The sequence below is a fragment of the Asterias rubens genome, chromosome 10 (genome assembly GCF_902459465.1).
Source record: "Asterias rubens chromosome 10, eAstRub1.3, whole genome shotgun sequence".
NCBI classification, from domain to species: domain Eukaryota; kingdom Metazoa; phylum Echinodermata; class Asteroidea; order Forcipulatida; family Asteriidae; genus Asterias; species Asterias rubens.
In genome coordinates, this window is record NC_047071.1 from 2,076,771 (window position 1) to 2,104,746 (window position 27,976).

At 38.6% G+C, this 27,976-nt stretch overlaps 3 protein-coding genes across 5 annotated transcripts; 1 reads left to right on the forward strand and 2 right to left on the reverse strand.

Moving 5' to 3' along the window:
• On the reverse strand, window positions 1-3,744 carry LOC117296082 (translocon-associated protein subunit beta-like). Its single transcript, XM_033778954.1, has 4 exons — window positions 3,566-3,744; window positions 2,914-3,121; window positions 2,295-2,372; window positions 1-708 (listed from the first exon to the last, which is right to left on the reverse strand). Exons 1-4 carry the CDS (start codon window positions 3,724-3,726, stop codon window positions 586-588), a joined length of 570 nt encoding a protein of 189 aa, XP_033634845.1. The 5' UTR covers window positions 3,727-3,744; the 3' UTR covers window positions 1-585.
• Window positions 3,745-5,111: 1,367 nt separating this feature from the next.
• LOC117295314 lies at window positions 5,112-22,092 on the forward strand. Of its 3 annotated transcripts, none has more exons than XM_033777884.1 (11): window positions 5,112-5,211; window positions 6,304-6,985; window positions 10,127-10,363; window positions 10,747-10,875; window positions 11,359-11,606; window positions 11,958-12,118; window positions 12,576-12,824; window positions 13,255-13,518; window positions 13,938-14,005; window positions 15,156-15,417; window positions 15,956-22,092. In XM_033777884.1, exons 2-11 carry the CDS (start codon window positions 6,349-6,351, stop codon window positions 16,083-16,085), a joined length of 2,385 nt encoding a protein of 794 aa, XP_033633775.1. In that variant the 5' UTR covers window positions 5,112-5,211; window positions 6,304-6,348; the 3' UTR covers window positions 16,086-22,092. The 3 variants fall into 3 exon arrangements, with proteins under 3 accessions (XP_033633775.1, XP_033633776.1, XP_033633777.1); XM_033777885.1 differs by lacking the exon at window positions 5,112-5,211 and adding an exon at window positions 5,325-5,412; XM_033777886.1 differs by lacking the exon at window positions 5,112-5,211 and adding an exon at window positions 5,419-5,507.
• Window positions 19,141-27,900, reverse strand: LOC117295315 (guanine nucleotide-binding protein subunit beta-5-like). Its single transcript, XM_033777887.1, has 8 exons — window positions 27,782-27,900; window positions 26,658-26,836; window positions 26,162-26,238; window positions 25,353-25,479; window positions 24,848-24,991; window positions 24,144-24,284; window positions 23,681-23,777; window positions 19,141-22,945 (listed from the first exon to the last, which is right to left on the reverse strand). Exons 1-8 carry the CDS (start codon window positions 27,894-27,896, stop codon window positions 22,767-22,769), a joined length of 1,059 nt encoding a protein of 352 aa, XP_033633778.1. The 5' UTR covers window positions 27,897-27,900; the 3' UTR covers window positions 19,141-22,766.
• Between the last annotated feature and the right edge of the window lie 76 nt (window positions 27,901-27,976).

Consider the following 27,976-nt stretch of genomic DNA (forward strand, 5'->3'; position numbering starts at 1 on the left):
TTATATTAAAATTTTAATCCTTTTAATATATCCTTCCAATTTGGACACCAAAACAAAAGAGAAACCTTAATCACAAAAAGAGAGCATCACATGGTTCATCAAAAGGAATTTAGTTTGAAATAAAAGAAATCTGACTCTGATGGGAGAACAAATCTGTTTGTAAATTGAGACTAAAAAGTATACTTCTTCAGAAAATAATAACTATATTAGTAATTATTAAAATCTAAAGCAGAAGTTGTAATATAAAATGTGATTTGCTTTCAAGTAAGCTTACAAAGTTGAAAAATTTGAGATTTTTTTAAATTATATTGGATTACATTGTGATCTTACTTTGTCTCATAAATTAGAAATAAAATTTACCTGGAATGGGAATTTTTGAGAATTTTGTTTGCATGAAGGCAAGTAATGAAAGAGTTAATTCGCAATGAGGGAATTTGTCTATTATACAATTTGCTTCAACCACAAGGAAAAGGGTAAGATTCGGGTAAAAAAAATAATAAAATAAAAAACAATTGACGAAATTCCTCTTGATGAGTCACGATCTTACAGAGTACCTCTGCTGCCACAAGAGAGTTGCATAGATGGCTAATGTTTCTTGGCTTTTGACGCTGCCGCTGCATTCTCATACTTTGATTTGCTGCGATACCATAAGAGATAAGGGATGCCAATAGAGGGCAGTATCATCACGGCGAAGGCTCCCCAGTCAACCTGAATCAAAGCAGAATAGTTTATAAATTACTAAGTGATTGGGGAGTCATTCAAAACTCTGAAAGGGATAAGAAATACTATACTATTATTATTTAAAAAAATAAATATCAGGTGTTTGGCAAGAAATGTGTGAAAGTATGCTTATTTCATGTTAATGTTTAATTGTTACATTTACGGCATTGAAATAAATTTAACTATACATTTTTTTTACAAGATGTAAATATGCGGCAAAATCTATTCTTGGAATGTTTAGTAATACAACAAAGCCCAGCAACTCAAGAGCACACAGTCAAAACACTGAGAACAGACCAATCAGTTCTTCTCATAGATGTTGCTTCTTCCCAGAAAACATTATAAATGCAAGAACTCCACAAAATACAACAATAGCCATTCATTAAAGTTCAGGCCTGTATGCTTCGTTTTTGAAGAGGCAAGGGCACCAAGGCATTTTCTCCTTGGTAAAGGGCACCCTATGAGGAAACTGTAAGTTTCTACTGGAGCATTTCAAGGCATGGAGGCAATGACCAGGGGCAACAGAGGCAATCGCCTTCATTGTCTCTGCGAAGTATCAGGCCTGATTAAGTTTCCAAAGAAATAATAATAACTAATAATAAAACACATTTATAATACAGCACCAAATCCATTGTAAAAATGATCCACTAGGCACTTTGCAATAAAAAAAATATATCAAAAACAAACTCAATAAGTAAAATAAAGAAGGTCAAAAATAAGATCAAAAAATGTGATTACAAAAACAATGAAGGTACAAGTATACAGATATAAGAAATCAATCACAACAGTAGAAACCACATAAATTTAAAGATCTTGAAAATTTACCCTAAGATCCAAAACAGAAAAATATTCAAAATGAAACCCGTATAAAAAGATGAAAGGATACAATGTTAGTGTCCAGTGCCTTTATGTTTCAAATGAAATGTACATTTGATTTGATTTGAGCTTACTTGGATATTAGTTTTGGTTTTTCCCTTGCACTGATTCGTGTTAGCACTGTACATGTATATTCAGAACTCTTCCGAGTTCTGTAAACAAAATCACAGGCAACTACTTGAGTTGGATTCAAACCCGAGACCCTTTGCAAGTCTAGAGCAGTGTCTCACCAACTCGACTATCGAGATTGCCCAGTAGCTAGAGGCAGTTTGAATCCTTCGTTTTGGCAGCGGGAACCACAACATTTTAATGGATGTTAAATTTGCACCGAGGATAAAGAACAGAACTCGGGAAAGTGCTAACACACATCGATGTAAGGGTAAAATTAATATTTGTTATCTCTGATGCAAATTTAACATCTATTTACTCAGATAGATAACAGTGAGAAAACATGGCACAATACAAATACAATAGAAGATAATAAGAAATTACAAGAACCAAATGAACAACTTTTTTGCAAAGTTAATCCTATGGCTTAATTCCACTGCGGCCCTAACGTTGCATAGACACATTTCATTTGATAACTTTGTAAATTTTTTCCCAGAATTATGCAGCGTCTGAGATGGGGTTAAATGTGGAAACAAAATATTAATATTCATGAAGTAAGGGAAATCATTTCAAAGAAGAATGTTACTTACATAATGGGGTGAGAATTTTCTGTCAAAATCCTTGAACGGTACGATTCCTTCTTCTCCAGGTGAACTAGTGTAACCAACCTGATATCAAACAAAGAATTATGACAATAAGTAGTTTGATAAATAAACATCGGTAACATGTCACAAACACAGGCCTGTGTGCTTCATTTTTGAAAGGTCAAGGGCACCAAGGTATTTTTTCCTCGGTAAAGGGCACCCTATGAGGAAACTGACATTGCTAACTGGAGCATTTCAAGGGCACCAATGCAATGACCAGGGGGCATGGAGGCAATCCCTTGTGAAATATGAGGCCTGCCAACAACTTCTTTTCCCAGGCCTTGAACTTCGCTCATGAGGAGGCACCACAATTTTCCTCTGGCATGGGGCACTCTCTGAGGAAATTGTGAATTTTCATACATGTATGTGCATATGTTGTGGGTGCTGTGGGTTTATTTTGAGGTATGTTTCCCCGATAGTAGTAACATCCAAATTATCTGGTCCAGTGAAATACAAAAAAAATGTTGAGCCCTGCAGCATTATGGATATTTCCCCATAAACACAAGCCCTTATATTACACGGGAGTATTCTACTCAAAAAGCACTCAATCAAAATGCCGTCTTACCATGGGTTCGGCATCTTCAGTTGGCAGGTATGCTACAGTGGCTGAGGAAAAGTTGAAGTATCCGGACTTGAGAGGTTGCAGTATAATGGTGTGCGTGACATTGGTTGCAGGTGCAATCCTATCCCATTGGACTCGCACTTTTCCACTCACTACTCGGAAGTCGGAATCGTGGAAAGTCTCATCACTAAGGGCTACGTTGAGGGCAGCACTAGGAAGGAAAAATGGCAAAGTCAAAATCGACTGGACTTACAACCAAGTTTAAATTCATCAGAAGAACTATCAAAAATGCTGGCTTCATGTATGACTTCAAATAGACCGAACCAAATAGGGCATTGCAATTTAAATATTGGGGTCCTACTACTTGCCGTCAACTTCCAATCACCTCACTTGGCGCCGTCAACTCGCCGTCACCTCAACCATACGAATTTAAAATCCACAAGAGGCATAGAACTGTAAAGTATTAGCTAAACGATAATTTTCATAAGTTTTAGGTTACATTTCGGTTATTTTACATTTTACTTATTTTAATTGTGAATTTCTACTAGAGCATGTTAAGGGCACCAAGGCAATGACCATGGGGCATAGAGGCAATCCCCACTGTTGCCTCAATGAAGTATCAGGTCCGAGGTACGCACAAAGACATTGTCATTACCTGCTTCCAACGTTGTAGATGTTGTAGCGTATGGTGAGGTCACGACCCTCTACCAGCCATTCATTCAGGATGTTCTTAGATGCCAGGAGCTTGGCACCAGCATCTTGTGAGCTGCCGATCCCCACACAGAGCAACAAACCAAGGACCAAGATTAACCTCATCTGTAGAAAAGTTCAACAAAAAACAATTATATTATATTACACTCACTTGCGAGGTTTTAGCCAGGATTTGTTATTTATAAGCAGGTAGTTACTAATTATTAGACAATTTAGCGTGTCAAAATTTTCTTAAAAAACTGGGTGTTCAAACTGTTCACTAACATTAGAAGAAGAAAACAAACAAAGGGGAAAAAATAAAGATGTTTGGCTTTATTTACCTTTTTATATTAGATTACCTTCTATTCTACATAAAAAAGAACACCAACTTAATTTGTTGTTTTTGTTGGCCTTAAACAAAACAAAAACTAACCACAGCCCGAAGTGAAACGGTCACACATTTCCCAAGTTGAGACTTTGTTGCCTGGCTACACAAAAGCGCTGCACGCGGTGCTTTGCTTTGCTTTGCTTATATGATATTTGGGATACATCGCTTCATAATCTCAACTTGGGAAATGTTTGACCATTTCACTCCGGGCTCTCTGCTGTGAGTGCTGGTAATATAATATTTAATTTAATAATAAGTTTTTGGTAATATATTTTTTATAATAATTTATTATTTAATAAGTTGTTGTCCTTTTTCTTTTCCTCAATAATGTCAATGGTGTTCTAAGTGTAATTTGAAAGGATTCATTAGACATTGAGGGCCAATGAGATAAATTGGAAGTGAGATCCGGCATTTTTGGGGGCCCATAATGATTTCAATTACCAATCAGTTCCTTTTTTGTGTAATGTCCGTAAACTGGGCACTATTTTGTCATTGGGATTCACTCGGTTTCAGCAGGGAGAGCAACAATTTAAACTCGTTTAATTAAACAAAACAAAACATATGAAGATATTTCTAAATAGCCAGATTCCAGAACTATATTGACTTAATACAACCTATTCATTAGATAAACGATTAAAGATCTGCATTTAATAAAAAATAAAGAAATAATGTCCCGTAAGGTCGGACAGATATTTACCATGTTGTGTTTTCAGACGAAAGAGAATTGCCTGGATGTCGGATTGTGATTGGTCAGTTTCTTGATTATGTCAAAGGTCACATCGTTGAATACACGCATTCACTCATCCCATTAGCGCTGTGTAAATTTCGAGCGGCTGTACACAGACGTATTGCGCGATACCAGTCTAAGGTTTCCCATTAATTTGTGCACGGCCAATCATTTAAAACTACTCTCTATGAAACAACAGTTAAAAGCAAACAAATATATTAATCCATTTAAATAAATATATTTTGATAATCTGTGTATTATTTTATTTATTTATTGGAAGTAATTATTATTTTTTATTTTAAAGATAAACACTCAAATTTAATGATTTCGAACAAGACTGTTACTGGGCAAAATGTTTACCATATCATTCAATCCACTTTGTGGCTATGGAATAACAGGTGCATGTAAATTGACTTTACGTTGTTGATCATTAAGAAATCCATTAAAAATTGAACCATGATTGATTATGCTGCAGAGATAAAACGTCATATAATTGGTAAGAATAATAATGATGTGCTGCTCTACGGTCTAGTGATTTTCCGCTGTAGTGTGAGTGATGAAAAAGAAACCACAAAACAAATTGTTGATATGTTTATCGTGATGAATTGAAATAAGTTAGTAACTCAACTAGTCTTCTAAGTTCTAGTGTCATGCATGGTTCGGCTGTCATACTTGGATTTCTGTGTCACTGCATCGGGTAATAAGCATGCATCGTCACTCAGTTACCACTGAGTGATTTATCATGTTCTGTTTGCTCTTTCAATCTACGGAACTTGAGTAATCGTTGGTTGGGTATGTTTTGGGGGCATGGTTTAATAACATTTTTGTGTGTACGTGTGACATTTGTTGGTACATATGGGCAGTGGGAGAGGGGTGCTACATTCATAATCACCGAGTGATAATGATAATTGATATCTTTATTTGTGGATTAATTGAAGATTAACTTAAGATCAGACTCTGAGATAGACTTAATCAACAAAGGTTCTGTGAACAACATGCATATTTTTAGAATAACACTGGACATGCTGGGAGTCGCGACTTGGCCACATAATTAAAAGTTTGGCAAATTTATGGGGCTAGCTCAGCTGAGACTGATCTTGAGTGTTGTACCATTGGACGAACTCAATCTAAAAAAGACTGACATGGATAAATTATGAAAACTAGGCTGATTTGTTTTCCTTGCACTTTGACAATTAATTACCTGGAAAAGCAAGAATGCTGTCCCTTAATTGACTAATCTTTCCTTAAAAATAAACACTGTTTGCTCACATTGTCAAATGGTTAATGGTTCCACAACTACATTTGTATCATCTTCTGCAGTGCTGTTTTTCAAGTTTTTCCTTTGATGTGAAATAGCGGTGTTTAAATCAAAGGATATTTTTGTATAATACTCTCTTTGTCACCTGCAGAGAAACTTGTGTTAGGATTATTGTAGACTTATTGTAGACTTAAGTTGTGAAATGTTTGTTGATTCTCACGTCATGGATGATTTTTTGTTTGGCCCAATTAATTTTGTATTTGTATCAAATAACCAACATCCTAGATGTTTACATGCTAACATTTAATTTTCTGTTTCTTTTGTAAACAGCAATCAAATTTGCCTCGTGACAGTTGCTTCTCGGAGAAACCAACCATGCTGTCTTCACAGGAAATTGACGACGTCGAGGCCCTAATCAAAGAGGGTAGCAGCCAGATCTCCAAACAAAACATCAAAAAGGCAATCAAGAAGTATCAAGAAGCGTACGACATTGCTGAAAAGTCAGGAAAACCTGATGTTCTTGTATCCTGTGCTTGTAATCTGGGTGCAGCATTGATATCGCAGGGTGACTCCGACCAAGCTATCAAATGTTTAACAAGGGCTCTTAAGGATACGGAATCGGATAAAAATCAAACTGACAATCTCTTTGGAGATGTGCATTTCAATCTCGGACTCGCTTATTCGATGAAGGATGACCACAGCAGTGCAGTTAGACACTTCAAAATTGCCGCAGATGTGTTTCATGGCTGTTCTGATTTTAAGGGACTGGCTGACTCGTGGCAACAACTCGGAGAGCAGCATGTGAAGCTCGCTCAACCTCTGAAGGCTTCAGAGTGCTATAAGAAAGCTTCCGACGGCTATCTTGATGCCCACTATGTTTTCTTGGCGGCTAAGATGAGGGTACGTGAGGCGCTGAGTCTTTACAACGGAGGAAACATGGAGGAGAGTCTCAGTGTACTTCTAAACTTTAGAAAGCTGTATTCACAGATTCCAGACAGGAATACTGAAACAGGTAAAATTAAAAATAAATTCTCATTCCTCCCCATCAGAGAGGAATTAAAAACAATTTGACAAAGTCTATTAGCTTTAGGGCTGTCAGGTTGGCAAATGGTATCTTTGCTCGCCTTCCACATCTTCCTACATTTGTAGGACGCCGGTTCAACCCCCCCCCCCCCCCCCCCAGGGGCACTATTTTTTCTCTGGAATAATTCTCTGGGGTTTGCTTCCTTCATTTGAAAGACTGAAACTTCCTTCCTTATCTTCTCTCCATTGGGTTTCTAGCTAGTACTGTAGGCCTATAGCAATTAATTTTGTTTTTTTGAGAGTCCTTGGCTACACAACCAGAATAAATAAATGAAATGAAATAAACATAAAGAAAATACAAGACAAGTCACTAAAAACGTAAAGAAAATAGAATTAGCTGTTGCAAACAACTTACCAACCAAATGTCGTCTTGTCTCCAAACAGCAGCATCACAGACGGAGACGATTCAAACGCAATGTACCCACTGAAGCTGAACCGTCGGCCCCTCAATCCACAGTAATTAACCTCTCATCATGTACCCTTTCAGATGCAGAAAATGACCTTCTCTCCAAGGGACTTAACTTCTGCCCCACTCCTCCCACAGTTAATCAGGCTGAGCTTAGTCAGGACCTAACTGACTACTACCGTAGAATTCGACTCCGTGAATTCTTCCTCGACTCACCACCCATAGACCCTGAGCCATTTTACTGTAAGAGTAAATGGGTACCACCTAAGAACCGTGTTCCTTCCCTTGAAACTTACGTGCAGGTTGTTAGCTCACAAATTAACTCGAATGATCTTTCTACCCACAGGACTCATGACAACCTCCCTAGAGAAGAGCGTGAGGCTCTTAAGACTCTACGAGCACGGAAAGATATCATCATCAAGCCAGCCGACAAGGGCTCTGCTGTTGTTGTCATGGGCCGCCAGCAATACATCGATGAAGCCATGAGACAACTGAACAACCAAACTAATTATAAACCACTTGACACTGATCCAACAGGCACCTTCTCAAAGGAGATTCAACTAACACTGGACGAAATGCATGACCGTGACAACCTCTCCAAGAAAGCTCACAAGTTTCTCTCCCCGGTCGACTGTAGAACAGCCAGGTTTTACCTCCTTCCAAAGATACATAAACCAGACAACCCAGGAAGACCCATCATATCTGGCAATGGTTCCCCCACTGAGAACATTTCTCTTTTTGTTGACAGTTTTCTCAAGACGTTAATGCCGCAGATTCCATCATACATTCATGACACTCCAGATTTTCTCCGCAAAATCGCAGGTATTCAGAAGCAGGTCCCTAATACAGCCATCATCGGTACTTTTGATGTAACCTCTCTATACACCAACATTCCCCAAGATGAAGGGATTGCTGCCTGCTCTTCAGCTCTGGCTAAGAGTGGTCACACATCACCGCCCATTTCAGACATTGTATCCCTCATGCAACATGTTCTAACAAAAAACAACTTTTCTTTCATGGGTAAGAATTTCCTACAGGTACAGGGTACTGCAATGGGCACACGTATGGCACCATCAATGGCGTGCCTTTTCATGAGCCATCTTGAACAGCGCATGTTGGCATCAGCCCCTTGCCGTCCCTGGGTCTGGTGGCGCTATATCGATGACATCTTTTTCATCTGGACAAGCGATGAAGCAAGCCTCAAAGCTTTTATTAATCACATAAATTCCTTCCACAGGACCATCAAATTCACGAGCGAATACTCAACCAAGGATACACACTTTCTGGATGTCAAGGTTCTCAAGACGGTTGTAGGCTTAACCACAGATCTCTTCGTTAAACCCACAGATAAACACCAATACCTACATTCCACTAGCTGTCACCCCCGACACTGCAAAACCAGCATAGCCTACAGTCAGGCCCTCAGACTCCGTCGAATCTGTTCTAATGATTCTGATTTTATCCACCACTCACAGGAACTTAAGAAACACCTTGTTTCCAGGGGTCATAGCTCTCTAGCAGTCCATCGAGCTATCCAGAAAGTCAAGGCTCGTTCTAGGGAGTCAGTACTTTCCAAAGGACCAAAGAAACAACAGAGTCCTACGGGGAAAGTTCCTTTTGTTGTCACTTTCCACCCCTCACTTCCTCCCATTCGTAAAATAACCAGTTCTAACCATCATATTCTTCACACATCAGATCGACTTCAACGTGCTGTGCAGGAAGAACCCATAGTTGCCTACAGACGCCCACCAAGTCTCAGGGATCTCATTGTCCGAGCAGAAGTCCCTCCCATTAATGATGATGTTAATCCCCCTCTACCACAGGGAACTTTTAGGTGTTCCAACATCTCCAAATGCATCGTCTGTAGACAACACATCAGGGAATCGGACTCCTTCACCAGTAACACCGGCGGTACCACCCATAAGACAAGGGGTCATGTCACCTGCACCACCACTAATCTCATTTATCTCATATCTTGCAGAGTCTGTGGTGTTCAATATATAGGTGAAACAAGAACTACACTCAAGAGGCGTTTCTACGGCCACAGATCTACAGTCAAGACCCAAAAGCTAGATACACCTGTAGGTCATCACTTCAATCTTCCTAATCACTCCATTTCTGACATGATCTTACAGGGCATAGAGGCACTAGGCAACCACAGAGAGACTGTGCGTTTGAGTAGGGAGAAACTCTGGATTAGACGCCTCCAGACCATTCAACCCCATGGTCTGAACATCCAAGAAGGAAACGACTAATAAACCTTTTGTTTTGCCGTCTCCTTTTTTCCCCATAGCCTTTTAGCCTGAGCCTCATTCACTAATATAAATTACTTTTTACCCAACCTCACCACCCTCGATGTTGTCCTTTGTGTTTCCATATTCTTGCTTGTGGTCAAGCCAGCCCCTTCCCTTCACCCCCCCCCCTTTTTTGTCCCCCTATTCATTGTTTACCCCCTGCTTTTTTATGTATGCTTTCTAACCCCATTCATGTATTTCCACTTCACTGCTTATGTTTCACTTAGTTACCTGTTCATGTTTGTTGTGTTGTCATTTAGCCTTCGAGAAAGACTCTGCTAGGGTCGAAACGTCAGGCCATTAACTATTTTTTGCATAAAAACGTAAAGAATAAAATACAATATCACCACATTTTTATGACTTTACTCAGGAAAATTAGTGAAACTACTTTATGATGTCGGGTCCCTACTGAACCAGCTTCGATCACCGGAGCATGCTGCCTCATGGTTAGAACAGGCCCTCGTCATCGTAAGGACGCTACGAAGCAGTGGCAGTGGAAACGACAAAGTAGAAGCTAGGATTCTACTCACCCTAGGGGAAGTCTGCATTGCTCTGAGTGATTATACAAATGCTGTGACGATCAATAAAGAAGCCTCGGCCATTTTTGGTAACTATTTCTGACCGCTTTTGTCCCCTATAATGTTGAGCAACACCACATACTAATTAGAAGGAGGGTATAGGCCTACCTTTGGTAATTACTACAAAAATAAACAACTGTAGAAACTTACTTGGTGAGAGGCACTGCAGCTGTTGTTATTAATGTGTAACATTTTGATGAACAATTCCCTAAAAAGGACGGTTTCAAAATCATTTCAAACACAGAACTGTTTCTGCATGAAGTGTTTCTCAGATTTTGTTTATTACAATTACGAATTATTCTTCCTGCATGGACCTCACCAGAAAGCTAAAACCTATCCTGTATAGAGATTTGTTTGTACGATGTACTCAAAGAATCATACATCTCACGTATATTATTCTTCCCCTACGCAGGGAGACTGGACAACAAGAAAGCTCGAGGGCAGTGTTTCTACCAGCTTGCCGAGGCATACAGGCATCTCGGGGATCATCACAATGCAGAGAAATACTATCACATTGCTTATCAGACATTGGAGGATGCAGGTATGTAGAGCAGGGTGCTCTTGAAAAAGTTGTTTATTACAAACCAACCTCACTCACAGGGCTTTTTTTTAAGGCAGACCTCGATTTAGAACTTGAGGTCTCGAAATCAACCATCTAAACGCACACAACTTTGTGTGACAAGGGTGTTTTTTTCTTTCATTATTATCTCGCAACTTCGATGACCGATTGAGCTCAAATTTCACAGGTTAGTTATTTTATGCATATGTTGAGATACACCAACTGTGAAGGCTAGTCTTTGACAATTACCAATAGTGCCCACTGTCTTTGACTTGGGAAGCTTCCTACCATCATTATCTTTTAACTGTATAAGTTTAATGTACATTGGCAACCTGTGGACAATTCAGTTTTGTGCTACAAAAAGTACCCATACCCTTTATTGTGGTAAAAGTTTCCCATATTCAGTACGTTTTAAGTGAATAAACAACTCTTAATTCAGTCAACTGTGAATCATTTTTCCTGAAGGTCTACAGAGTTCCCTGTGGCAGGTGTTTGAAGGATTAGCGGATCTGAATTACCAACGTCGTCAGCTGGATACGTCTATCTCGTACTACAAGGAGAGCTTGAGTCAACTCAAACAGAGGGGTGCACACCACACAGTGCACAAACAAATCGTCTCCAAGCTTGCCACTGCACTTGAGATACAACGAGCTGGCGTGGTCAAGGCAGTGTCGTACAAGAACCGTGAGCCTGTGTTAATTCACCAAAACCAGGTAGGCCCCTCAGACTCAATGAAAGCTTCTATCCTATTAAACTTTCTTAAAGTCACTGGACACTATTGGTAGTTGTCAAAGACCAGTCTTCTCACTTGGTGTATCCCAACATATGCATAAAACAACAAACCTGTGCAAAGTGGACACATTTGGTAATTGTCAAAGACCAATATTCTCACTTGGTACCCTAAACATATACATACAAAAACATACCTGTGAAAATTTGGTCGTCAAATTTGCAAGAGAATAATGAAAGAGAACACCATTGTTGTATTTGTTTGAACCGTCTTACTTGCAAGTCTTTCTATCTATCAATTGTTAATGTGTTTTTCTTTTCTTTTTTGCAACCAGGATGAGCAACAAGAACAATCCATGTCCTTCCAGAGTGGTCTACCTGACATCTCACTAGTCCACTCCCCAACCTACGCACCCCTGACCTCTACCAGACTGAGTCTGTATGCGGCAAACGTCGAGCAACAATTTAATCTAGATGTACCCGGAAAAAAGAAGAAGTGAGTGTGTATTGTAAAAAGTATTTTTATAAAAAGTCACAAAATATAGTCAGTGATAGAATAGATATTATATTGAAAGGTTTGCGGTTAACACCATGTAATGATACTCTCTGAATGAGTTGGGGTGGTTCTGAAAAGAACTGTTGGTGTCAACTCGACGTTTTTATCAGTATGTTCTGATCGTCTTCTTGAGAAAGGATAGACATCGACAGAATAGGGAGACTGCCACCAAATGCCAAAGGGCTAGACAGCTCATTTTTTACAAATTTGTATGCAAGTCGCCAGACACACAAGGCCTGAAGGAGTCATTGCCACCTACTCCTTGGGCTGAAACAGGGTTACCCCCTTTACAGTACATACGGATGTAGGCTTGGTAACTTGCATCAGAAGCCTGGCTGGTTATTATCATTATTAGTCTGTTATTCATTTGTGAACACTGACCATCCTGTAATCCTAGGAAACATCATGGTCGTCATGGTCGAAGGCGCAGTGGTTCATTTGACAAGCCCGTGTCTAAGGGAGTTGGTGAATACGACACAGAGACGGACATTTCCATCGTCAACGGCAAAAGGGCAAAGATGTCCAGAAGAGTGAAGACTCCACGGCCAAAGTCCATTCAAAGAAGGAGTGGAACGGGTCTACAGAACTCCAAAGTACTCCAAGGTTTGGATGTGGAGGAGGAAGGAGCTGCTCCCTTGACATCAAGGTACAAGAGGGTTTTTCAGAAAGCTGGGGAAACTTTTCTTTTCAAAGGCACTGGACACCTTGGTAGTTGTCAAAGACCAGTATTCTCACACGGTGTATCTCAATATGTGCATCAAATAACAAACCTGTGAGCATTTTTACTCAATTGGTCATCGAAGTTGCAAGAAAAAAATGAAAGAAAAAACACCCTTGTTCAGATCAGGCCTGTAGTTTTTTAATACTTGAGTGAGAAATTACCTCTTTCTCAAAAACTTTGTTACTTCAGAGGGAACCGTTTCTTTCACCAAAGTTGACCTGTAGTATTGAAATACATCCACAGAAAGTTTTTTTTTAGAATATTGATATCCTTGCTGACACCACATCCATACATGATTGCTACAAATTTATCTTTTTTCATCTATTTGATCTCCGCTCGACTGTTCTCTTTACAGTGTTGATGATTCCACACAGATGGACCAGTCCTCACCAGGTTCCTACAAGGGACTCAATATGTCCACCTTTTCCGACGACGACGACCTCACCCCCCGAAGAGGGCGCTCTGCAAGTCAGACATGCGTGCCGTCAGTGGTTTCATCCAGTGAAGAAAGTGACTCCTTTACTGAGATCTCCAGTGATGACGATTTGTCGGGAAGTTCTGAGGATTACAGTATGGAAGATTCTCACCAGGAGTTAAGGTTCTTGGACCAAAATCCAGGGTAAAAAATGTTGTCTTTTGGTCTTTCCTAATTATTTTAAACAAATCTGTAAAAGAAAAACGATTGTTTTTTGAAACAGTGAACCAGGAGTTAAAGGTCTTCGACCAAATTCCATGTTAAAAATGATGTCTTTTGGTCTTTTCTTATATTTTGAACAAAATCTGTGAAAAAAAGTTAGTTTTTTGAAATAGTGCACCAGGAGTAAAGGTTCTATTTCTAGGGTTAAGGAAACTTTTCCCATCCCTGAAGCTCCTAAACATTTTTACCATTTCAGAAGTTTGTAAAAGGCGGAAATGTCCTCAGTTTGATAAATGTTGATTTTCTTATTTTATTTCAGACCTTTTTTCGTGAAAAGGTTCTCATTCCAGTAATTTTGATGTTTTGGATTTTTTTTTACAAACAATTCTCTATCTTTGCAGCTCTAGGATGGGAAACACCTATGAGCACCCATCGACAGATGAGCCCCTATACGCTTCAATCAAATCAAGTGAGTATCGTACTTTATCTTTCACGTTCATCATTGTTCACGTTTTCCTTTTGATTGCCTGGAGTAGGTCACTCACACAACAGCCGTCGATTTCACCAAACTCTTCCTAACTTAGGATTAATCTTAGGACTTACTACGAGTTCAATTCCGCATCCGAAGATGTTAGGACACATTGAACCCGTCCTAAGTTGGGACGGGTTACTAACTCCTAACTCAAGATAGGATTAATCCTAGCCTTTAGTGAAATCGGCTCCATTAGCTTTTGCATTGCTTAACCATGAGCAACTTTTTATGCAGACTATAGACGAAAAAGTGTAAGCGTACTTCACTTAAGCAAGAAAAAGTGTAAGCGTACTTCACTTAAGCAAGAAAAAGTGTAAGCGTACTTCACTTAAGCAAGAAAAAGTGTAAGCGTACTTCACTTAAGCAAGAAAAAGTGTAAGCGTACTTCACTTAAGCAAGAAAAAGTGTAAGCGTACTTCACTTAAGCAAGAAAAAGTGTAAGCGTACTTCACTTAAGCAAGAAAATAAGGCAGCCAGCTTGCATGTTCACCATGGATAATGGCATTGTTGTGTCATGTGTTTTCATATAGTAGGCACCGGAAGGTTAGAATGCCTTTTCATGTACTTATGGTTAGCAGTGCTATGAAATGGAAACTTGCGTAGTAAAAGTACTAAATCAGCCATAAAGCGCTTTATGGAATCGGCCTCTGGTCATGACTGCAGCACTGTTCCTTGTCATGCTAGTCTTCTGATTGTCCCTACAGATAGGGCAGAAAACCACAGAAGACATCAAACACAGAGCTTGTACTCTGCAAGGCTTTCCATAGAGCCTAGGTGTAACTGACATTTTACTCCAACAAGAAGCATTTATGTGCCTTCCCTTCAGTCTTGTTGTTGTTTATATAAAAACAAAAGGTTAGTGGCAACACGGATGCAAAGATCATTCTTGATGTTGTTTGTGTGAGAATTGTGGTAATCGGTGACCAATCAGTACCTCTGCCGATTTCTTCCAGAATGTTAAATAAACAATTTGGACAATTTTTTTTAAATGTATATGAAAAAACAGGTATACATCACAAGATTTTAACTTGTTTTAACTTGGGAAAACTCATCCCTAATACCATCCTCTCCGCATTGTGTTTCATAGAGCAATCATCAGTGGGTCAACATGAAGAGAAACTCTATGAGACACTCAACAGTACTGCATCCACAGCAGTCCTTACCTCATCAATGCCTCACAGGACGGCACCCTTACCTCCTAGCCCACCAGAGCCCCCTAGGGCACCCAGACCCTCACAGAAAGTCACCCTTCCACCCGATGAGGAGGAGCCCCGTCCGGGCGTGTCGTCATGGAGTGGCACCCACTACCCAGAGTCCACGGTCCTGAAAGGGATGAGTAGAGGTCAAAGGTAAGGCTCAAGGAATACGGAGAGCGTCTAAGTTGGCAGATACCAACATTATATTTATTTCAATTTTTATTAAAGACAATTACCAAAAGTGTATTCTACACTTTTGGTAATTGTCAGTCAAAGAAAAGTATCTTCACTTGGTGTATCCCAATATATGCATAAGAAAAAACTTTTGGAAAATATTGACTCGACTCGTCATCGCAGTTAATAATGAAAGAAAAAGTACCCTTGCTGCGGAGAATGATGTGCTTTCAAATGCCTGATGAAGCCTTTCTGCAATTCAAAGATTCAGGTGGAAATAACTTCTTTCTCTCAAACTTTAACTATTTCAAAGAGAGCATTTCTCGCAGTGGTTCATACTACATGTATCAATAGCTCTTTAATGGTTATTACCAAGTAAGTTTTGTTATTGTCATTAAAGTGTTGAGTAATTAAACTAAAAGTATACACTACCTTCAATATTTGTGAGCTTTGGTTGATACTGCTATTTATTATTCATTAGATGTCATTGTGTTTTTGTTTGAATTTTTTTTTCCAGAGAAATGGGCCTGTACCAAGTGGCTCAATTAGCGCAAGAGAGAGAAGTAAACCAGTCATGTAGAAGCAGTATGTCATCGGTTACCAGTGACGCCAAGGTCCCAAAATCCAAAGCCTGCATTGTCATGTAAACGCTTACCCTTCAAGCAGTTTCTCAAGCCGCATCATGTAATGCTGACGTAACTTTATTTATGTTCCACTGTGATGTCTCACTGCAGTCAATCTAGTCTTGGTGCAAGACATTCTTGTTTGAGTTGGTTAACCTCTATAGTAATACCATAGGCCCCATACGCCCAATGCTACACATGTCGCAACTATTCCACCGATGGAAGGTGTTTCTGTAAGCCGTGATCATGCCAGCTGAATTTTGTTTTGGACGTGGTATGGTGGGGTGATCTGGACGTTTTCCAACAGCGCCTGTTATCGCTCGATGGTAATGTGCGCGGCGAGGAGAAGTGGAGCGGGGGATTTCGCGATAGTTGATAGTTCGCAACTGTTGAATGAGGTGCATGCTGGTCTAGCTAGAGATCAAACTTGATCGCTAGCTAGACCAGCATGCACCTCATTCCACGCCTAATGTACACGTACCTTGGGATAAGGTCTATATGATGACGCTGATGAGCGAGTGGGATATATCTGACGCAGACACGCTATTTTTTCCCTATTCCATGGACATGCGACTTTTGCATGTGATTTTTCAACAAACTTGACACAAAGCTTAAGGTTTTTCAGTAATTTTCAAACTGTTGATGGTAGTCAGGACACCCAAGTTCTTGATCATTGTGGCTGTGCACATGTGTAAAAATAGTTCTTGATCATTGTGGCTGTGCACATGTGTAAAAATAGTTCTTGATCATTGTGGCTGTGCACATGTGTAAAAATAGTTCTTGATCATTGTGGCTGTGCACATGTGTAAAAATAGTTCTTGATCATTGTGGCTGTGCACATGTGTAAAAATTATGCAATAAAAAAATGCTCTGTGGCAAAGGAATCGTTACGTATGAGCTGAACTGCAACATTCCAGCAATCGAATAGGGATACGTGTTCCTCAACCAGTCCCACCAGCTGTATTGTTATTTTTACAAATGAAATTTTTCTTGTTATTTTCTTTATGTGTTGAAATATTTTTCTTACTGCGATCTATATGCAAAGTTTGAGGCTTTAAGTCTTGTACAAAAATTGGCTGCCTGTAGCTTTTTATATGCTTGTTCTGTTGTTATATAATTGTAGTGTTGTTTTTTATTCCACCTATTTGCCTTCTAGAAAGACTTTGCTAGGGTCTAAACATCAGGCCATTTTAATACTTAGAACTATGTTCTGTTTTTTAATTCTTGAATAGATTTGAATACATCTTTCAAACTATGCCGTTTTTCCAGCCATTAATGTACATGTACATGTAATATGGCCATTTTAACATTGTGTCACAATCCAACATTTCTTCTACTTGAGTTGAAAACATGTGTAATTGTTCATTGTTCCTTAAACTTTGTCTAAATAATTGTGCAGCAAATGATATTTTCAAACCGTTCGTGTTTTCTTTTCCCTTTTCAAAGGAATAAAATCGAATTTATAAATGTGTCACTTACATTCCAAAATCCTTCTATATCCAATTGGCAAAGTGAAGTATTCATTAGGACTTGGGTCAGTAGACCTAAATTTTAAGTGCATATCACTATCAGGATTCTCCCTTAACAGTGGTCCGCTAGCCAAAAGTTAAAACACCCGATGACCAGTCAAAATTCACTCAAAGTGGTGCAACGGGCTAGTTTGAATCATGGCCAGTTTTAATTTCCCCAGTGTGGGATAATAAAGTTCTTATCTTATCTTATCTTATCTTAGTTCAAGCACCTTTTTTTTTCATTTGAAATAATTATGAACTGGTGAAACAGAAAACGAACTTACCTTTGATTTTTTATAAAAAGTTCATGTAGCTGTGTTTTTAGCTGTTAATTTCCATGATTCCTTGTTAATATTTTGTACAGAAATCAAATTAATTTTATTACAGAGAACATTATGTACTTTGTAAAAAACGGGCTGTGCCGAAGTAGTTCATCATGTTTATGTATAACCAGAGGATCTTCAGTGAATATGGCTTGGCTTGCCAATTTCAGTCATTGTACTTAAAATAAAAGCTTTGTATATTTCTTGTTTCAGTAGTTAAATATCACTTTCAACCTTTTTGACTCTGAAAATTTATAATATTATATCAAAACTATTTACTTCTTGTTTCCATGTGTGTTGTGTCTGTTTAGTGGACAGTTTATCAGGTTAAGTGTGGAGCAAGCTGCGATCAATTACATTAGCTTTTCTTTCTTTACTTGGAAAAATGGTTAGTTGACTAACTGCAACCAAAAACTGGTGCTGGCTCGTCTTATTAGTAAACCATTGGAAGGAATAGTGGGAACCTGACTGACTTATCACAGTGTGATGGATTAACCATGGTTTAACTGGAGCTAACTAGAGTTTAACCACGAGTAACAGGCATATTTCAGTAACATGGGAACTGAAATAAACCATAGATTAACCGAAGCAGTCATACTTGCTCGTAGTTTACATGAGTTTAAGAAAAGATTTCTAACTGTAAACATTTGTATTTGTTAATTGTTCGTCAAAGCTTTGTCTAAATAATTATTTCATCAAATGATATCTTTAAATGGTTTGTGTTTCCTTTTCAAAAGAATTTATTAATAGTATTAAATTACAACAAGATAAATGGGTGAAGTATTAAGAATAACTCGCAAGACAATCAATGTAATTTTTGAACATATGAGAAGAAGAAAAGTTCTCTCTAAAATATCTGAACAAGTAATAACCCTCAAGGTAAACTGACTGGGTGAATTTTTTTATAATTTGGGTTAAACAAAGAAACCATTAACCAGATTGAGACTTCACACTGCGTCCTCTGGATTAACATGCCACGCCATACCAACAGACATATCTAGCATTAGTATTTGCAGTCTACCTATTTTGTCACTATCATTGTCTGATGAAGAGAATCAGTTACTGCCATTTACATGTATTGCATAACCAGGGATCACACCTAAGTTTACAAAATACTACTTGGGACGTGGCAGGAGAGGAATCACCTTCATAACATGGAAACAAAGATGGTCACCTTATTTAAGCTTCTCTAATCATCCCTTTAGAGACAACAATCATTTACAAGAATCAACAGTACAATTGGGATTGTTTTGTGTACTTTATTAGACTTCTCTTTATCTGGTGGCAATAAAATATCAATAAAATATCAATTTGGTGACATATTTAAGTGTATTCCTGGTCTAATTTGTAAATATCTATTGCACATGTGTAATTAAAACATTAACTCCTATATCCACTCACCATACTAGCATAAAATTCGGATTCATCCTCTCATTATTCACAACTCTTTTTAGTTCTAGTTGGTCAGAGGCATGTTACATTTTTACATGGATTTCTTAAGTGACACATAATAACACAAAGATGTAATGGTAATGCACTGTAAGTACATTGTTACTCATTTTGCATAGGAAGAGGGTCCAATTTCATGTCACTGCTAAGCAGTGTTGTAGGTCTCTAGCCGATCTTGGTCTCGGACTATCGGATCTTGACTACAACACTGCTGCTTAGCACTAAATTTGGCATTTACGGTGCCCTGCGATGCGCATGATTCTATGGGCTGTAAGATCAGAATTCGACAAAAGGCTGCACCATGAACTTGGGCCCAGATCTTGGGAAAGCTGTGCTGTTTACCTACAAGAAGTTGTGTCAATGCGACTGTAGACTGGCTTGCACAAAGGGAACAAAATCACACCTAAACCTGGCCTTTTGCCAAGGCCTTCGCACCACAGAGGAGCGACTGTAAAAGGAGACCAAGCGAGGGAGTTATATGGTGAGTGCATTGTCTCCCGTTACAGATGCTTGCGACCGCAGCTATCCAAACCACGTAGGCCTTGACAAAAGTCTAACCTAAACCCAACATGGTTTACTAGGAGCCTACCCACTACCCAGATTCAGTCACAGTTCAGTAGGTTTACAGACTCTGTGCATCACCCGAAAGACAAAACTACAGGTTGGACATACTGTGGACAATTTCTCTCTCACTTCGGTGATTGCTTTACTCCTTTCAAGAAAATGTTAATGCTCAAAGGAGTTTTTGAGAAAAACCTGAAATCAGGAATTATTTTGAGAAATCATGCTAAAAAATACATTTCTTTACCCCCGATTAACATCAATTAAATCTACACGTAGTGTTATTTAAGGTTGACATTCAACCAATACCTACAGAGCTCAATGTACCAACTTGTATCACCACACTGCTGTCTCTCAAACTAAATATATATACAGTATCTCAAATCCGACAAATCATCAGCTAACTGTAAAATGCTTCTCCACTCTTTACGAACTGTATACTGTACATGATTTATCTTAAGAAGCGAATAAAAAGACAAAAAGTCTATAATTTGTTGTTACCCTTATACCGATGTGCTCAGTACTTTCCAGAGTTCTGTGAAAGAAAAAAAAAATCCACAGCGATTCGAACCCATGACCTTTGCACTCCTAGAGCAGATGTCCTACCAATCGACCACAGAGCTAGCCCGGTGGCTAGAGGCAGGTCAAATCCTATGTGTCGGGTAAAACCAATTTATATTCTTTATCCCTGATGCACATGGAACATATTTAAAAAGTGTTCAACAAAAGGGCCTACCTAGAATGTACAAACTAAAGTAAAATAAATACTACTTACAATGTGGAATCTCAACTAAAATTTACAAATACATCAACAAAATTCATAAAAGTCCAAGATACACACTTAGTTGGACTTGCCGGTGCGTTTGTTTACAGTATACTATACATCTGATGTATTTACTTAATTTAAAACATGTTGCTTTGTTGACAAGTATCTACAATTGCCTCATTACCTAAATGAAAAATGCACCTCCAACTGTTTATTTTGTTCCACAGAAAATAATCTTTACAACTGTATGCAACTCTTGCACATGTAAATGATCCATAGAAATGTATAACGTCACATTCACGATTCTCAAAGTTTTTACATTTCATTCCCCAGCCCTTTCAAAAAGATTATTTGCCATCAAAAGAAAACATTTAAAATAAAATAAAAAATAAAAATTTGACTTCAATTTTGTAAAGGGTGGGAAACACAGCAAAACAAAATGCTGAAAAGTAATTCTGTTGAAGTTCCATTTATAAACCATACTGAATCCAGTTTTAAAAAACATTGTTTTAAGATCAAAAATGGCAAGAGTATCATGACAAATCACCCCCAAAACGAACTTAGTTATGCCTAGACGATAATTGGTTATTCATTATCTATTTTTCTTTGGTGATTTTCATATGCTGTGACAATATAAGCACACGCTTTGGTCGGGGTAAGAACCAATGTCATTTGTGACTGACAATAGACTGTGCAAGTCTCACGCATATTTGAACTATCAAGACCAAGTAAGTCTCATCCTTATTGAGTTTTACATATGAGCAATTCTGTTTCTTAAAAAATGATTTCATATTGTTGGGAAAGTAAGATTTTAGCCATGAAATATACGAAGGTAAAATAGGCTAGGACACTCAACAAGGAGTTTGTGGAGGTTCTTAATTACAGAGACAAAGGAAAAAAAATATTGTCAAATCATGAGGAACTTTCCCACTTGGGGTTCTATGCATTGAATTGTTAAAATAAAATTGAGTTGGCTGCTGTAATATGTTATTTCAAGGCAAGGCAAGATACAATCACTTAATGTTCTGTCAACTTCTAGAATTTGTTCATAATACTTTCTCTTATTAAAGCTTGAATCTTTTATTGAGTTTTTCTAAACATCATGAGGGTTGTACGTTGATCAGTAACTGTGCAAATTACTCACTAAGCGAGTTCTCAAAAATAACTCAATGTGAGCTCTCGAAATTCTTATCGGATAATGTTGAAATCAAGTTTATTTTTCCTCATACACCTTTCTGACAGAAATGTGTGTAGCCCGCTTGAATGCAACGCCATCTATCATGTTGCGTTGTTAACAACGTTTTTTTTTTCCAGAACCACCACTACTCAAAAGAGATTTACACATTGTGCTACCGCTAACTTACCATAATCCCACCATGCAAAGTTTCAAATCCTACTTGACATCATCTATCACCTTGAACCCATCAACGGCGAGCGACAACTTGCAACAATGTTTAATTGCTGCATTTCATTGCACCAGGATTGAAAAGAGCTATCTCAAGTCGCACCTATACGTAACTACTTCATCTTTGAAGTCTGTGGTCCTTAAAATGTATTCTCAAAATAAAGCTTTTCCAGGTCAATTTCGACCCTAAAAATGTTTTAAATTCAACTAAAACACACTAAATTTATGCTTTTTTCCTTTTTCCTTTTTTTGTGCGCACTTGATATCATTCCCATTCAGGTTCGTTTCTATTTCATTTATATGTACAGTCATTGAAGACTACACTTCCAGGAGTTTATTATTAAACAAAATGGTTAACCAGTCTTTGCTGTTGGCTTTTGTGAAATTGAACGCTCTTTTGCGAAATAATAAATTGAAATGGTCTTCTTTGACCAATGAAATATTAAGCTGTAGATATTGAACTACTAATTTTGACTGTTGAAAGCTGATGCAACCTACATTTTCAAACAAAATAGAATGAGCTGGATGTTTTAACGGTATAAGTCTCTGTTGAAATTGGCCGGGAAAAACCTATAGACTACACCAACACAGTATCCATCACTTCCAAACCCCTAGTACCTGCATACTCCAATATACTTCACAGTACCCTTTACTTCCAAACCCTTCAGTACTTTCATACTTCAATACACTTCAAGCCCATATACGCAGTGTGTAGTCCCAACTCCCTGTACACAGTGCTGTACCATCCGGTGATGTACGCAGGCAGCTTATACGATTCTCATGTCCATACAGCATGGTCAGACGTACACCTTTCAGTGTGTCCCATATGTTGACAGAGTAATCATTGTAGCCAACGAAGAGTAATCGCCCTGCAAGAGAGATTTATATACGCCCTCAATAAGCCATTTGTGAGTTAGATTTGAATGGGTTTTTTTTATTTGTTTTTTTATGCATGTCGCCAGACACACAAGGCCTCAAGGCCACTTCAAGGTGTGGGCTACAATTATTTTATTCCAGAGGCCGTTGCCACCTACTCCTAGGGCTGAAACAGGGTTACCCCTTTTACAGTCCATATGGATGTAGGCTTGTGTATCATCAATCCGAAGCCTGGCTTGTAGAGCAGAAAGCACTACCTCCCCAATTTTACGTAGCAAGTGTCACGACCGGGACTCGGACCCACACTCTGCTGATCAAACACCAGAGCTTGAATACGGTGCTCTTAACCGCTCGGCCATGACACGCCACAAATGTCTGGTAGAATGACTTGCTTAGTCACAATGTACCGCTTACATTTGAATTCCTCAGAATATAGAGAGAGTTGCTATGTCAAATGGTTCGGGCAAGCCTTTGCATAGCAACCTCCAGATGAGCAAACCCTGGTGCCATTGTGCCATACACATCCATTCAAGAAAAATAAAGAAAGAAAAAAAATCTACAGCAGGAAACCAGGAGTGTGTTTTGAAGGTTGTAACCCAAAACTGTTTCGGTCAATGGCCAGTGATTTACCGTTGGCAAACCGAAACAGTTTTTGGTTACGACCGCCAAAACGCACCCCTGGTACAACATCAACTTGTCATTTACGGAACTTCAAAGATGGTACATACCACTGAGGGAGAAATCCAACGACGTTGCACCGAAAATGATACACTCCTTGGCATAGCAATTGATTTCTCGATCAGCTCGTAGGTCATACAGACGACACTGTTCACAAAATATTCAATATCAAACCAATATAAACCACAAGGGAAACTGACTGGGTAAATCTTAAGTGATTTGGGGTTGAACAAAGACAACTTTACTAGTGCGGGACTCAAACAAAGACATTGACCACATAAGGCTAGTAGATAGCTCAGTTGGTAGAGTGGTGGCACGTTTGTCCAGAGGTCCTTGGTTCAAGTCCCACTCTAATCAATATTACTTTATTCAACCCCAAATCAAAATAAAATCAAATCAAAACAACACAAACAACTTCTAATCTTCTTAATTTATAAACATGACAGTGTCATAATTGCAGGGTGAGAATGAATGACCAGGTCAAAGTATCAACCCAAAGATGAGGGTACTCACCCCAGCGTCATCAGATGCAGATGCAAATGCATCCCCACTAGGAAAGAATCTAACAGCATTAATGTCTGACTCATGACCATCAAATGACTGGACACACTGTCCGGTACGCATGTCCCACACGAGGGCCTGCTTGTCACATCCCTGTTCATCGTAACAAAAAAGAAACAATTTTAATTTTTTTCATTTTAGTTATTAAAAATGTACACAAGGGCCTGCTTGCACATCCCTGTTCATCAAAACAAAAAGATTTTTAATTTTTTTTTTTTAATAAAAATTTACTAGGCAATTTCACTTGTGGTTTATCACTTTAATGTGAAATAAAGAGTCGCATCAGAACCAAAACAAAACATGCAGTTGGCTTTTGAAAGGTTGGGGGTTTGTTAGGGATAATGCAAAGACACTCAAGCACTGAATCTTCAATAGTAATTGAAGGAATATAATCTGTTTTTACCTTTATACACCAGTGTGTGTTTCGAACTATATGAAGACGAGCAGAGTATACTGTTGGAACCGTTGAGACCAAACTGGCTCTTTTCGGAGCCAACACTCCCTCAAAGGAGAACTATTACATGGTTGTACCCGCAAGTTTACTATTATTTATAATCACTCATACTCACTTGGGGTGAATTCGAAACCCCAACCTTTGCATTGCTATAGCAGATGTCTTACCACTAGACCACTGGAGGCCGTTTGAAGGAACTTACCCCTGAAACAAAGGTATTACAAGCCTCCGAGGGCGACAGATCGAGTCCCATGACGTCAGCGTTGTGACCATGAAAACTCTGCAGTAACTGACCACTCTCAACATCCCATAGGGCGCATGTACTGTCACCACTCCCAGTTAAAATCTAAACAAATAGAGGGGAGGGGATTGAAGGAAACAGTCATGACCAGTTTTCAAAATATCCTTAAACACATAAAGTTTCAAGATTCTCAAAAGCAAATTTAATTACATATCCATATTATATTAATTTAAATTCTAGTATTTTGTGTTTAAAAGAAAAGCACATTAGAACAAGAACATATTATTTTGAGTTACCAATAGCGTCTAGTGCCTTGAACTTGTTTAGGATTAGTCTGTCAGCCTTTTCACTAGTCCATGATTTAAATGAAATAGGGTTGCTTTTCCAAGACCACTTGGAGTGAATTGTGAGGTGTTTTAACTGGCATTTGGCCAGCGGGCCACTGCTAAAGAAGAATGCTGCTTACCTGCTGATCGGAGTTCATAAATGTACAGCAAGACACGTAGCTGGTATGCATGGCTACGGCTCTCTTCTTGCATGATAAATCTTCCTCTTGGCTTAGCTGGTACACTGAACACTTATTATCTAGGCCACTGTGAATAAAAGTAACACAAACTTCCATCATCTATAATCCTCAAAATGTTCGCATGTACGAAACAGGGATGAGATTTGACAATGTAAACAATCCTGAAAATTTGTCCCAATACAGGCCTTGATTCCCCCTTATTCTAGACCCGGAACCTCCAAGATGTTCGCTTCAGGAGGTTTACCGACTACAAAAATGTATGTGCATCACCAGAACGACAGGTTTGGACACTTTGTGGGCTATTCCTCTCTCCCTTTTAGTGACAGCTTTACTTCTTTCAAGAAAATTTGAAGGCTAACAGAGGTTTTGAGAAAGTCCTAAAATAAAGAGAGAAAAGGAGTGACTTTTCGTCGAAAGATCGACGGTTACATTCGTTCGGAACAGCGCTAGATCGTCCTTGGTTTCAGACATCAACCTTGTCATGAGCCGAGCCAATGTAAAAAAAAATTTAAGTTCCCTTGTCTGAAAACAAAATTTATTCGAGTTGACCTAGAGTCGCCCCTCATCTACTTGATAGGCGCGACTCTGGCTCTCCTGTCTGAAATGGGTGTAAATCTAATACAGCTTGATAAAAAAACCTCCTTAAACACAACTGACAACAACATACATGCATCTCGAAATGTCACAGCTTGCCCAAGGCCCAGGTTTGGATCAAGTGTATATATTTGTGTTTTATAAGCGCTACTTACCCACAAGCCACTATGGTACCGGATGGGGCATATGAGCATGCCATGACCCAGGTCGTCGGCATAGTGATGCCATGTTCCTGTGGAATGGAAAAAAAGAAGTCTTCTAATTGAATTTGTTTTCATCCTCTGATTGCCTCAGGAAATGTCGGCAGGTAAAGCTTTAACCCTAACTGTAACCCTTTGTGTCTTGGGCTAGAATCAGCACTAGAATCCAACAGAGGCAGTCTATGGTCATTTTAAAACCACGTAACTCAACACCTTGTACATGGGCTCAGATTTCATCCAACTGGTACGACCTGCTGGCTGGCTCTAGGATGCTGTAAACCTACAATGGCTCTTGCACAGTGTAAATAATGCACAACCTTTTTCTATTAATTTGCTCTTTGCACCTTTTCAACATCAACCAATGACGTCACCAACGCAACATCCCAGTTCAGCTTTCTACATGAGCATATATACTCAAGACTTAAGAGTAAAAAGAAGCTCCTGACTGTACCTTATTTGTAGTGAACGCATCCCACACAATGATCTTTCCATCTTGTGATGACGTGACCATATGCCGATGATCTCGTGCCCAATCCAAGCATAAAACCTTTCCTTGGTGACCTTTTAGAATCCTGCGAGGTTTTAAATTGAGTTGTGGCAGCGTGTCCAACTTCTCCGCGACTACCATCACTACCACAAATAAAACAATTTTATAACAGTAAACAAGATTCCAGTTGCCATAAATTTATATTGTTGTTCAGCAGTAATGCTGCTTTCTTTAATTTTGCTACCCAACAAAGTGAAGAATTACAGGTTATAATTTGTGTTAACAAACAATTCCAATGACCATTTAGTGAGTAAGTAATCTTATCACTATAATGTACTACTAATACTATTGCTAATTATCATTTGATTTTACCTAGACTTGAAAAGTATTGTGGCGGCATCAAGTTTAATTATTTAAAGTGGTCTGATTTGGAACTGTCTTAATAATATTAAAATGCACAACAATCAAATGTTACAACCTATTTTTTCTAAATATTGATAACAATAAAACTAATGCACAACAATCAAATGTTACAACCTATTTTTTCTAAATATTGATAACAATAAAACTAACAACAATGTTGAATCAATTCTACCTCCATGGCCGGTTGAATGCAGCCGTCAGCAGTTCCTTTTTTTTTTAACTGATTTGCACATTGTGCAAAATATATATTTATAGTTAAAATTACCAGGCTATTTTCTAACTACGCCCCCCCCCCCCCCCATTTAATTTTAATATGTTTTTATTCTCATTTCTTAACTTAATAATTATTTAATTTTAATCTAACTAAATAATCCTGCACAGTAAGTACAAAGAAAAGACAGAAAATGCCCTTCCTGAATTCAAGAGACCATGTTTGTTTTAATTGTGTTACTTCATTGACCATCTGAATATTTATACACAAACACGACTCGAGACATCTAACTAAGAAAAACCATAGAGAAACACACAGCACAAACACACACACTATCTACATGAGTAATGCAAAAAATAAAACGAATCTGGTGGAGAGATATGGCCGCCACTTGACATGCCCAAAAACACATTTGAAGCACTGACAACAAAAATCCAAAGCACAGAGTACTTACAGTCAACATCGTTGAGCTTTCTCCGCTCTTCTTCTAGCTTGATTTTAAGGGATTCGGCTTCCCGAGTCAATGCATTTATCTCCTCTTCTTTCACAGCGGGTCCGTCGACGGCCATCTTGGAATTTTCATTGGCATGAACCTTGACCTTCACACATACTCAGCTTGGATTTTGCATGTTTACCACTTTTCGTCGTG